The sequence below is a fragment of the Acanthaster planci genome, linkage group LG03, assembly GCF_054643075.1.
Source record: "Acanthaster planci isolate LZ-2023a linkage group LG03, COTS_SCS, whole genome shotgun sequence".
NCBI lineage: Eukaryota > Metazoa > Echinodermata > Asteroidea > Valvatida > Acanthasteridae > Acanthaster > Acanthaster planci.
Window position 1 is genome coordinate 13,702,358 of NC_141779.1, and position 12,667 is coordinate 13,715,024.

General features: G+C 50.5%; 1 protein-coding gene across 1 annotated transcript; it reads right to left on the bottom strand.

The window, feature by feature from the left end:
- Positions 1-418: 418 nt before the first annotated feature.
- Positions 419-2,029, bottom strand: LOC147799677 (uncharacterized). The gene has a single exon (XM_087134901.1). It carries the CDS (start codon positions 1,558-1,560, stop codon positions 1,048-1,050), a length of 513 nt encoding a protein of 170 aa, XP_086991027.1. The 5' UTR covers positions 1,561-2,029; the 3' UTR covers positions 419-1,047.
- Positions 2,030-12,667: the final 10,638 nt, after the last annotated feature.

Here is a 12,667-nt window from a genome sequence, read left to right on the forward strand (position 1 = left end):
CTGTGGATGAGTTCAGGGCTCGGTAGTCTCCACATGGCCGCCAATCACCAGGTTGCTTCTTGGGGACCATATGGAGGGGCGACGACCAATTGCTGTCAGAAGGCCGAATGATGCCAAGAGCCATCATGTGCTGGAATTCATCCTTAGCAACTTTAAGGCGGTCAGGGGCTAGACGCCGTGGGCGGGCCGCTGTAGGCGGGCCTGTCGTGACAATATGATGCGTAACATTATGTTTGACTGGAGTGTCACGACAGGATGATCTACTGGTGATGTCCGGAAATTCCTTCAGGATGTCTGCGAAATGTGATGGGGGCGGTGGCGCGAGGACAAGACCGACCGATTGTGTGTTCGAGGCTTTGCCGGTGATGCTCAACTTGGTTGTGGCATCAAGAAGCATGTGATGTCGAAGATCTACCAGCAAATTGAAATGACGAAGGAAATCTGCGCCTATTATGGCCTGCTGAATTTCTGCAATTACAAAAACCCAGCGACATGGCCGCCGGATACCAATGTCAAGTGTCAAAGATCTCTCACCGTAAGTAGCAATTGTCGATGAATTTGCTGCTTGGAGATCTTGCCCATGTCGACGGTGGGTGCGCTCCTGCGGGGTAGGAGGGATGACGCTCACCTCAGCTCCTGTATCTACGAGGAATTGGCGTGCAGAGTGGCGGTCAGTGACATAAAACAGGCGAGAGGGTGTGGAGTGGCCGGCAGAGTATGCCGCCTTTACTTGCCGGCCTGGCCGTTTCCCTGGTTGCTGGCATTGAAGGAACAGGGCTGGGTGCACTTGTGGGCCCCGTCACCAAATTTGGCATGATACCAGCACACGTTGCCGTCATCCGGAGGAGTTGGAGTGCCGGCACGGGGTCGACGACTGCGAGAGTTTGAACGGGAGCGTTGAGGGTTGGTCGCCAGTTTCTGGATTTGAGTAGTTAGGCGATTTATCTCGCCGCGAAGAAGTTCTACCTCGCTCTGCAGGTTTGCTGTCGGGGTAGCCACCGGTGTCACTGAGTTTACCCCGTGAGATGGGATGGACACAGCCATGACTTAGTCAGCCAGCTCGGCGAGTTGTTCCATCGTCATGGAGTCTCCTGCCGAGGTGATTACCATCTGTACGCTAGCCGGTAACCGTTGCAAGAATAACTGGCGCAGGATCGAGTCTTCCAGTACTCTGTCACCGAGGAGTTGGCGCATCCGCCGCAGTAACTGCGTCGGCTTACGATCGCCAAGTACCTCGTCTGTCAGAAGCTGCTGTAGTCGTTTTTGTTCAGTTGCCGTTGTTCTTTTGATCAGCTCCTCGCGCAGGGTTTTGTAGGGGGTGTCTTGTGGAGGATTTAGGAGGATGTCCCTGACTTCCTGAGCAATTGACGGGGTGAGAGCTGAAATGATGTGGTTGTATTTCGTTTTCTCTGCGTTGATCCCTCTTGTGGCAAACTGGGCCTCCACCTGAGCAAACCATACATGTGGATCTGCTGGCCAGTACTGAGGTAGTTTCAGGCTAACTGCAGCTGTCATGGGTGTGGCAGTCGAGCCCACTGCTGGTGTTTCTTCGAGTGGCATGTTCAAATCACGTCTGGGTCACCAATTTAGTAGTGTCGTACAAAAAGGAACAATGTTGACAACAGGTACTAACTTTTGAGAAAGGAACTTTTATTCTAAACTATTTTCAGCTTGTACAAGAGAGAGTGGGAGTACTGCGCATAGAGATGTTGCTTGGAGAGTGGTTGTGATGAGACTGGCTAAAAATATGACCAAGTGGTGAAAATAGGGTTGGGAACATAGGCCGGAAGAACAAGGGTAAATCTAACTAAAATCTAATTATAAAGTAATAAATCCTAGACCAGAAGTCTACCAGAGGAATGTGGTAAGAAGGCCAAAGCAATAAAAGTGGGTCCTGTGTAGGAGTGCTCTTAAATCAATTAGGTGGCTTGACATTATAGGGTCAAAAGTTGAAGGCTCCTAATCTACTGCTTAGAAAAATGTACATGGAGTCTACTGTAGATGCAAGTGTTCTTATTTTTACAAGGGGGAAAAACGCCACACTAGGCCCAGGAAGCTCCGGACCTGCGTCACGTTGGTAGGTGTCAGCCAGCTCTTAATGACGGAGAACCTTGTCAGGATCGGTTCTGACCCCCTCGGCAGACACTAGGTGACCTAAAAAGGACACCTCTGTCCGGAAGAGGTTACTCTTCTTGGGCTTGAGCCTCAGCCCCGTGCTCTGGAACCGTTCCAACACTGTAGCCAACCTCTAGTAGTGCTCCTCGAACGTACGCTCCCAGACAATTACGTCATCCAAGTACACTACTGTCACTGCAGCCCCCTTAACACCCCTTCCATTAGGTGTTCAAAAGTCGCCGGGGTGTTGCAGAGCTCAAATGGCATCACCCTCAACTGGTACAGGCCTCTCTGGGTCCCAAATGCTGTCTTCTCCCGGTCCCCCTCCACCATACGGACCTGCCAGTACCCGGTGGCCAGGTCGAGCGTGCTAAACCAGCGGGCTCCACTCAGGGTGTCGAGGTTGTCCTCGATTCTCGGGATGGGGCACGCACCCTTCAATGTGGCTGCATTGACCTTCTGGTAGTCCACGCAGAAGCGGACAAACCCATCCTTCTTCCTCACGAGGACTACCAGCGAGGAACAGGGACTATGGGACAGTTCGATGATGCCATCTTGCAGCCTTTAGTCCACCTGTCTCCCAACCTCTTGGTGTTTATGTATGGGTAACCGCCGCAGCGGATGCCGGATGGGAGGTGTTGTCCCTTTGTTAATCCGATGCTGTACTAAGTCCCGCCAGCCGGCAGCTCTCTTTTTCGCTAAGGTGTGTGTGGCCCCACAAGTCACACAGGTGGTCAGACACTTCGCTCTCGGCGCCCATGAGGAGTTGGCGTGGGGGTGAGGAACTGAAGTGGGAGCACCCAGGTCCTCCGTTGGTCCAACCACCTCCACATTGTCCACGCAATAGAACAAGGCCAATTGACTCCCCGATGCACCATAACCAGTTCCTTTGTCGGATTGAAAACTCGCACCGTAACAGGTCCATCACCAGCGTCCACCAAGTCAGTGGCAACCATCACCTGGCACCGGTCTGTCATTGCAAGGTCTGGGTAAATCATCCTGATCCTCCTCCCAGGGTCCACTTCTGTCCGACAACTAACACCTTGTGCCCGGCCGGCACCACCAAGCTTTCCCCCACCTGCACTCTTGCAACCTGTTGCTGGCAGCCGCTCCCTTCCAGTGGGACGGGCTTCCCATCGATGACGATGACACTATCACCCCTTCACCATATTTGCACCGATATTTGAAAAGGAAGTCGATCCCCAGGATGGCATCTGGTTCCATGTTGGCCACGGGGTAGGTGTGTCTCAGCTGTTGGTCTCCCACCTGGAGTTCAAACTCCGCCACTACCCGCGCCGACATTGGGCTGCCATCTGCCAACTTTAGTGTCGGGCTAGCCAGACGAAGATGTGGCTGATCCACTGCCTCCATTTCATCATATACCCGGGCAGAGATCAGACTCAGGGCTGCCCCCGTATCCATAAGTACCCGTATCTACCGCCCCGCCAGCCTGCCCAGGACATGGTTCGCTCGCGTATTAGGTCTCGCCCGGCCCGGTGTGGGCGACTCAGTCTTGTGCGTCGGAGGCGACTTCCCCGCAGGCCTTGCCTGTGGTTGCTGGGGCCGCGGGGCAGCAGCCACGGCCCGCGCTCGGAAGGGCAGGTCTTTAGCACTTCGGGGATGCTGGCACGGGTCGCGCCCACAATGCCTGGCTTGAATTCAGCCTCATAGACTTGTGTGTGGTGCACCCGTTCGGGTTGACCCCCATAGAATTGTGTGCGGTGCTAACACTCAGGTTCAACCTCGCAGATTCATGTGCGGCGCCCCGGTTCGTGGTGGGCCCCACAGACTCTTGTGCAGTGCCCCTGTTCGGCACCACTGTCATAGATGCATGTGTGGTGCCCTTGTTCAGGTTCACCCCCATAGACTCGTGTGCATTGCCCCCATCCAGGTTCACCCCCATAGACTCGTGTGTGGTACTGCCGCTCGGGTTCAACCTCACAGAGACGTGTACGGTGCCCTGGTTCGGGGTCGGCCCTACAGACTCGCGTGCGGTGCCCCTCACTTGCGCTGGCAGCTCCCCCTCAGCGGTGTTCTGTATGGACCACCCCACCCGTCTCGCCACCATCTCTAAAGGGCACTTCGGCACCTGCCCCTGTGTGACATACCTCGACTGAATGCCGCTGGGCATCCCCCTCTCCGGCACTGGGTGAGCGTTTGTGATGTTCCGAAAGGACCACCACTCCCCGTGCACCCCCGCCACCAGAGGGGGCGCCACGCTCCCTTTGTTTGCGCTAATCTCAACTGGCCTTTGCGAAGGTCCCCTCCCCTGGCAGCGGCAATCCCGGCCCGATGGTATTCCAACCGGACCACCTCATCTGCCACGCAACTGCCGCAGTGGGGTGCCGCACGGATATCGGTATCCGGAGTACTGGTGAGAGGGAGAGACATTGGCCCCTGGTGAAACCCAGCCCCCACCGTGGCAGCAGGATAACTTTGGTGAAGCCCCAGCTGGGGTCATTCGCCCATCACCCCGCCCCCCACGACCAGGGGAGGTCCACCTTGCAACAGCGCATGCAATGGCTTGGTACGCGGGGAATGTGATGCCAAATCCTGCTCCCCCTGCCCTGCACTATTACCCTGAGGCCTTCCCCCTCCCTACTACGGGTCAATTGTTCCACGTTTCCCCCCAAAATGATTCCCAAACATCCTCATTGTCTGTCCACCTCCGGGTTGTCTCCAAAGTCTGGTTCCTTGCCCATGAAGTCCCATCCCAGTCCGCACCTCCGCCGCATGGGGGTTCAGGTGCCAGACCTCAGTCGAACGATGGACCCATGCCAACAGAAACGAGAAGATTTACCTGATTTTCTCGCCAAACCGTGTCCCTAGCTACCACCAGTGTAACATTCCGACTGTCTAATGGGTTTCACACAGAGGTAAGAAAGCACACTAGGCTCAGGACTTCTCTTTTCGAGGGCAAAACATGTTTATTTCGGCAACACAATCAACTTGTCCGTGCGAAGACTCACAACAAAACCGAATTCTCGAGGCCACCCGAAGACGCCTCCTAGCGCTGGCGCTGCGGGTCTCCCGGTTGGTCCAGCAAGGGCGCCAGCCACACTACCGTGGCGCCCCCACCCGGCCGGCCGGCCCCTGGCGCCACAGTACCTACAGTTGTGCTCAAAAGTATTCATACCCTTTGGAGAATACACTTTTCTAAATTCTTCATTTTTAAAAGCTATTATGTTGGTACAAGGCAATTTCCAAGCAATATGAGGTCCCTGCTGTAACAATTCAGAGTATCACCAGGACACATAAGCGGTTCAACATAGCAATAAAAACCTCAATGGGCATGGCAGGAAGTGCAAAGTATCTCTCAGACTTGCCAGAGAAATCTGCCGGGAGGCTAACAACGACTAACAGATCACAACCAAGGCCATAAAAAGACGGAGTTGTTTAACCACATGGATATTACCTACGTCTGGAGGAAGAAAGGAGCAGCATACAAGCCGAAGATCACAGCCCAAACCGTCAAGCACAGTAGTGGCAACATAATGCTATGGGGTTGCTTCTCTGCCAGTGGCACCGAGAACCTCAGTAAGATACGGGCAAGGAGGATTATATCATAATCCTGGATGACAAAGTAAAGCGTCTGCTGAGAAATTCCAGCTTGGACCTGATTGGACGTACCAGCAGGACAAATTATAACCCTAAGCACACCACCAAAGTAGTAAAACAGTGGTTCAAGGACAGTGGTATCCATGTGCTGGAATGGCCAAGTCAAAGTCCTGACCTTAATCGAATAGAGAATCTGTGGAGGGAGCCGAAGACTGGAGTGATGGCTGGGAGACCATCCAACCTGACCCAGCTGGAGTCTTTCGTCTAAAAAGAGTGGACCAACATCATACAGGAAACATGCAGAAAGCTTGTGGGCACTTTTAGGAACCGTCTTGAGGTAGTCATCAAGAACCAAGGCTATACTTTTGATTATTAAGAAAAGACAACAGACTATGTAAACCAGGGGTATGAATACTTTTGAACAGGAGCAAAAACGAAACCCGGCCCATATCTATTATTATGCAAATGAAGTTTAGCCAATACACATGTGGATTTGTGTATTGTAACAAACAGACAAAAGATATAGTGGAAGTGCCAACATAATATCTTTTAAAAATGAAGAATTTAGAAAAGTATATTATTTTTCAAAGGGTGTGAATACTTTTGAGCACAACTGTACGTAGGCGAATGTCGACTGGCCTTATTGATTTTGAAGGCGACCTGTTGGCAGACGGCCTGTCTGACAGCAATGTGCAGCAAGAGAACAGTGACGAGTGGGAGCACGTGAGAGCCGAGAATCAGCGTCTACAATTACAAGTCAAGGAACTACTAGAGAGGTTCCCCACAAGCCAACAGAGTTCAGAGCTGTCAGTCACAACCCCAAAGTCAAGAATTCCAGCAAATTCAAACTCACGAAATCAAGAGGGAAATTTCTGATGGCTGTGCCTCCGCTTACGTCGGCGTTTACTACACCCACCACTGCAACACTTACTGCCAGCTTTATAGACAACGGCGAGGGATGGTTGCCTTTCTACAGCGATACCTCACTATCGAGTGTGACGGAAGACTGCATGGACGTTGCAAATGAACCAGGGCACCTAGTTTAGAGATAGAATATTGCACTTACGCGGTGGCAAACAGAAAGCCAAGGCGAGGGTGGAGACGGACAGCTGTGTGTCAGTAAGCACTAGGAAACAGCCGAACATTCTGCCTGACAGATTCAATGAAGAAACTTCATAGCGGAAGTACAAACGTCGTTTTGCAGCTTCCAAGCTTACAAATAGATGGACCGACAAGGAAGCAAAGGTTTTCCTTGCATCAGGTCTGCAAGGAGATGCGAAAGATAGTAAAGATTTAAAACCAAACCGTGACCAAAAGGCACAAGCAGGACTATTTGTACAGGCGAAATTAGGGGAGTCAAAGTGAAGTTGTTGGGTGACACGTGCGATGAACTCTGCATACTCACAGTGAAGCAGCCAAGGTTGGAGAGTGACGGCACAGGCGTTCGGAACGCTGATGGTAACAAAATGGACACTCTTGGTAGGGCCTGCTGGAAGCGCAGATCGGCAAGACGACAATGTCCAGTTCGTGCTGTGTTTGGAAACACGGGAGAAGTTGATGGGATCCTGGGTATGGATTTGCCGCTGTCAACTAAGGGCTCCCTGACTTCAAGTCATGCGAGTTAACGTTAAACGAAAAGAAGATAAAGTGTGTGGCCTGATGTGGGGGAGGTCTTTGCGCATGAGTAGTTACGGGGGAAACGACGAGAGTTTCAGCCGGTCATCAGGAGGCCTTGGTACCGGCCGTCCTGATGGGTGAACACGTCAGCAGCAAGTTTGGCTTCGTAGAACCGTCCTATCAAAGTGACGAAGTCGACTAGTGCATGGTTGTGGCACGTGTTCTCGTAAACTCAGAGGAAGAGCTGCTTCCTGTGCGTGTGTTCAACCCTGAAAAAAAGGGAGTGTGTCGTTAGGGAGGGAACCATGGTGGGACTCCTAACGCCTGTGGAGACTGACGATTTACACGGCACATGGTTATTTTCGCCTACCGAGTCGGGAAAAGCAGCAGTCTCCGAACATCTGAAAGAGTTGTAAGACCTCAGAATCCAAGAGGTGGACAAGGAATACCACGGCAAAGTAGCTGACCTATTGTACACACATCAAGACGTTCTGTTAGGAGTGACACAAACACCGGCCTTGCAAACTTGGTTCGACATTTGATAGACACAGGTACGGCACCTCAGATCAAGGAGAGGCCCAGACGTTTTTTCCAAGTGAGCAGAAAGAATACATGGCCAAATCCAGGAAATGGTTAGGGATGTAGGCTAGAGCCGACAGAATCCATGGGATCGAATGTTGTCCTGTTGAAGGTGGATGGTAGCCAGCGATTCGTTGCCTTAACGCCATCCCCATACCCCGCATCGATGAGTCTCTAAACACCCTGTCCGGTAGTAAGTGGTTTTCCACTGTAGATCTCGCCAGTTGGTACTGGTAGGTGGAGCTCGACGAGGATTCCAGACAGAAGTCAGCATTTGTAGTCCTTGGCGGCTTGTACTCTTAACGTTTCATGCCGTTCGAACTGTGGAATGCCCCATCCACTTTCGAGCGGTTGATGGAGAGGATGCTTGCTGGCCTTCACAGGGAAACCTTACTAGTCTTCTTAGACAATATGATTTTCTTCGCCAGACCTTTGACGAAGAACCGACTCATCTTGAGGCAGTCTGCCAACGCGTACGAACTGCAGGCCTGAAGTTGAAACCCTGAAAATGCCACCTATTTAGGAAAAGTATATTCTACCTTGGGCATATAGTGTTAGGGAAGGTGTTGCTACCGACCCAGACAAGATTCACGCCATAAGAGAGTGGCCAACCCCTAAGACGACAAAAGAGGTGCCCAGTCTCACAGAAAATCAAGAGGGTTCATCTGGAGTAACGCCTGCGAGGATGCCTCCCAGGAGCTGAAGATGAGGCTACAGCAGTCACCTATCCTTGCTTATCCTGTTGCTTAGGCCGACCACATCCTGCACACTGACCCAAGTGCGTCTGGTATGACGGACAAGAGCGAGTCATTACTTAGGTGAGCATGATGCTAAGCAAGGGAAAGCACAACTATTGCGTTACAAGACATTAGCTCCTGGTAGTAGTGGTAAATTGGGCGCCTATGGAAAGGGTTGCATTAAATGTATGGGCCCATTGCCAGTTACAGAGAGAGGAAACAAGCATATAATTGTTGTAGGCGACTACTTGAGCAAGTGGACTGAAGCCTACCCAATCTCCGATCAGACAGCAGAAACAGTAGCGGATAAATTCGTCGAGTTGCCAGTATAGTGTGCCCGAAGTTCTTCTCTCTGACCAAAGGCACAGCTTTGAGTCTCAAGTCCTCATGGGAAATGTGTCGCCAACAGGGCATCGAGAAAATACGCACGACACTGTATAATCCGAAGAGTGGTGGGATCGAACACTGGTCACAATAGTTTCAATAATGAAAGAGCGTCATCCTCTACAGCGCGATTGGGATGAGAAGTTTGCTTTGGCCATGTTCACCTACTGCACGTCACCTCAGAAGCCTACAGGTGAATTGCCGAACATATGCTTATGCTTGGGCGTGAAGTTCGCCTGCTGTTCGATTTCACCGTTGAGCAGCACAGTGACGACCAACAGGACGCAGAAAAAAATTGACAAAGATTATGCACAGCAACTGAGGGAGCAGTTCAGTCCTGCACACGATCGGACACGCTAGTGTCTTAAATTGCGAGAAGGCGGAAAAGCTACTGTGACTGACAAGCTCTGAGTAGGAGAGTTGGCATGGCTGTATAACCGTTTGGAAAAGAAGGGCTTTTCTCCTAAATTACAGTGCCGTTGGAGGGTCCATACTTCATGGTATGCACACTTTCAGCAGTCATTTTGCGGATCTAAAGAAGAAACATGGGAAGATGAAAGTGGTACACCCTGACCGCTTGAAACCATGGAGACCCCATGTGTCGTGGATCGTAAATGGGTCAGACAATGCCAACAACTACACCCCCAGTCGCCAAAAGCTGCAAACCAGTATTCCTGAGCAGACCGGAGATTTCTGCGAGCAACCAAAGAATTTGACACCGGCAGGGTAATTCTTAGACGCTACCGCCAGCCCTTTCACCCCAACAACGTCATTGCAGCCGATTGGCCCTGCCACCGAGACCCCACCGGGTATGGAATCAGCCCGAATACCGCGGAGAAGATGCGAAACCACAGAGGGAGCTGAATGCCCCACTTTGTTACCGTGACCAACCCCCAGGGAAAGCAGATTACCTCAGACCGTAAGGGGTGAGGATGGTTGTACAAGAGCTACAAAGGGTCCCAAACCCTAGCATGAATTGAGAAATGATAGCAGTCAGTAACCCCAATTTTTTGTGTTCTTAACCTAGGAAGGACAGCAAGATGTAACCATGGGAAGAGACGACGGTGAAGGGATAGTAGGTCTCATAGAACACCAGACGGGACAAGAGTGAAATGTTAGGTAGGATTCTATTACGCAAGCGAAGCTTAGACCGATTATCTGACAGTCGAGCATGGTCCTAGGATATACTACTGTTGTGGGAGGTGTTCAAATAAAAACAACCGGCGTGACAACTTGCGTGCTCATTACAAACACTGCCACCGGAAAAACATATGAAGGAGGTTGACAAAATCAAGGTTGAGAGGCACGAGTCCCCCAGTCATTGTTGGAACAGGAGGCGACCGGTGAAGACGGACCAAAGTTGCGAAGAAAGAGCCACAAGAAGACGGCGAGCAAATCGCTCGAGAAAGAGCCAAAGAATAAAGGCGACGCAAAGAGAAAGCTGGAGGAGGTTACTGAGCAGGCCAAGAAGCGATAAAAGATCAGCGCATTTGCACCATGCACTGTGCAAAGGTGCCAGACGACCTGGATACCTCAGTACGTGCAACACCAAGGGCTAAGCCACCGGAGCGAAGTAGAGGGAAACCGGAGGACATAGCGAAGACGGCAAGAACGCCTACTAAGAAAGCTTCTCCACCATATGCGTTTGGGGAGTGAGACTCTGGTACATCAAAGGTGGCGGCGGAGGTTGAAGTGTTGTCGAGTGGCCGGCCATTGGAGAGGTCACCCCAGACAGAAGCAAGGATAGACTTATCACACGTATCAATGATATGGGAGATGGAGGAACACCAACCCGTTTGCAAGGCACCAGCCCAGGCAAGTAGAGGAAAGCCATTGAGCCTGTTGAGGCAAGTAGAGCAACAGACTTCGGCACAAGATGAAGGGTCTACAAAAATATTCCAGACAAGGAGAAAAGTAATCCTTTACAGGCACTTTGCATCCCGTATTTGCTACCAAGACTTACAGTGAAGATCGCTGAGGAGGGCAAAGACAACCGTCACGGTAATTACAGGCTCGGAGCTAAACGTGATTGAGCACAAGAGGCACCAGTATGACGTCGTCTCCCTTCAGTCCCAGCCACCATTGTCGAGGGAGTCCCGTGACAAGCAGCCGGTCAGAGTTTGCAGGCTGCCAGGGATAAGGACGACTGTATAATAGGAGTATGGCAAGCGATGACTCGCAGCGAGTTGGAGAAGACCATGGTTGGAAACGTCTCCAAGATTACATAAACAGTGACCAGATATGTCTATCGGGATGGACTGCTACTGACAAAAGATCAAAATGATCGTGTTTTCCATGTAGGCTGTAGTTAATTTAGGGCCGTAGGGCGAAATATCCCAAAGTGTTACAGTGTTAAAAATCGCATTTAACCTTTTCTTTAGATCAGCTTTCCAGTTTATCGTTTGGTAAATCAAAAGTCATGGAAGGAAATTTATCACCTAAAAGGCTGTACATTATTTTGTTAATTGCTTATTCAAACTCCAAGTTAAGAGTTGAGGAAACTTGTCATTAGTTGAGTAAGGACAGTAATCCCCTAACGCTCTAAATGTTTTATACAGGTTTATCAGTTGCTCAAACTTTATGAACGAGTTGGGTAAAGTTTAGACTTCGATGTTAAAAACTATCTTAGTTGAGGACTGTGCATAATAGTTTGCTAACAGTTGTTTAGGATACTTGGAGCCCGTTAAGGCTGGAAAAGTCTGATAGAGCTCCATTAATAGAAAAGCATTAGGAATGTATAAATTCAAGACTTAAAGGCCAGTCTGCGTAACGAAAAATTGGATAGATCTGGTGCCAGTCTCGTCCTGGTACCTGTTGTGGTGGTCCCGCGCCACTGCGGCCGATATAAAGGGCTGCGCCAGCCTCGGAAGTCCTCTCATCTCTTCTCACACCCGATGGGTTCTTGCTTGTAGTGGGAATTTCCCGGTCCGCTCTTGCTCGAATAGTGGTCTTTTTGTAAGCTGTTTGGAGATTCTTCGCTGCGCCGTGACATCACTGTGGTGAGTGAGTCATTTAGCTTTTTTAGACTGGAATAACCAGCCAGGCTGTGTGATTATGATCGAGTTAATCTAATACAAGTTGGCACCTACTTAGGAGTCGCCTTCAGGGCCAAAAAGGGACTTCCCGAACCAGCGCTCGTGACTCCCAAACGCAGAAGGGGGATTCCCCCGGGGTCTTTCCACTTTCAGAAAAAGTAGTTCTACTTCCGAACGCTCCAAGAAAAATGAGATAAATTTCTCAATGATTTTACAAAAGTCAAATGGTCCTACTTTAGCCACAAATTATTATCTCCGCGAAGACCTAGAAAAACGCATGTTAATTATGATGCCAGACGCCCTGTTACGGCATAAATCCAGTGTATAAATATGGCACACGGGATAAAACTGCCGAAAACGTTGTAGGTCGCCAAATCAATTACAAAGGCGAATGATGCGTATTACTCGACGATATAAATGTGGTGGCTTACGCTTTTATTGAAATACAGGCCGACACCAAGAGTATCATGTCATCGTGCGCAATAAACGCTTATAAAGACAGTCGCGATATCGACGATTTAAATAGGATTGAATAAGTCGTTAAACCGTCCTACACCGACAAAAATCGCGTGTACGTTAAAATTGATTCTTATGCCTCGTTATTTGACCATAGAAAGCGGCCCACCAACTCGTCAAATATCA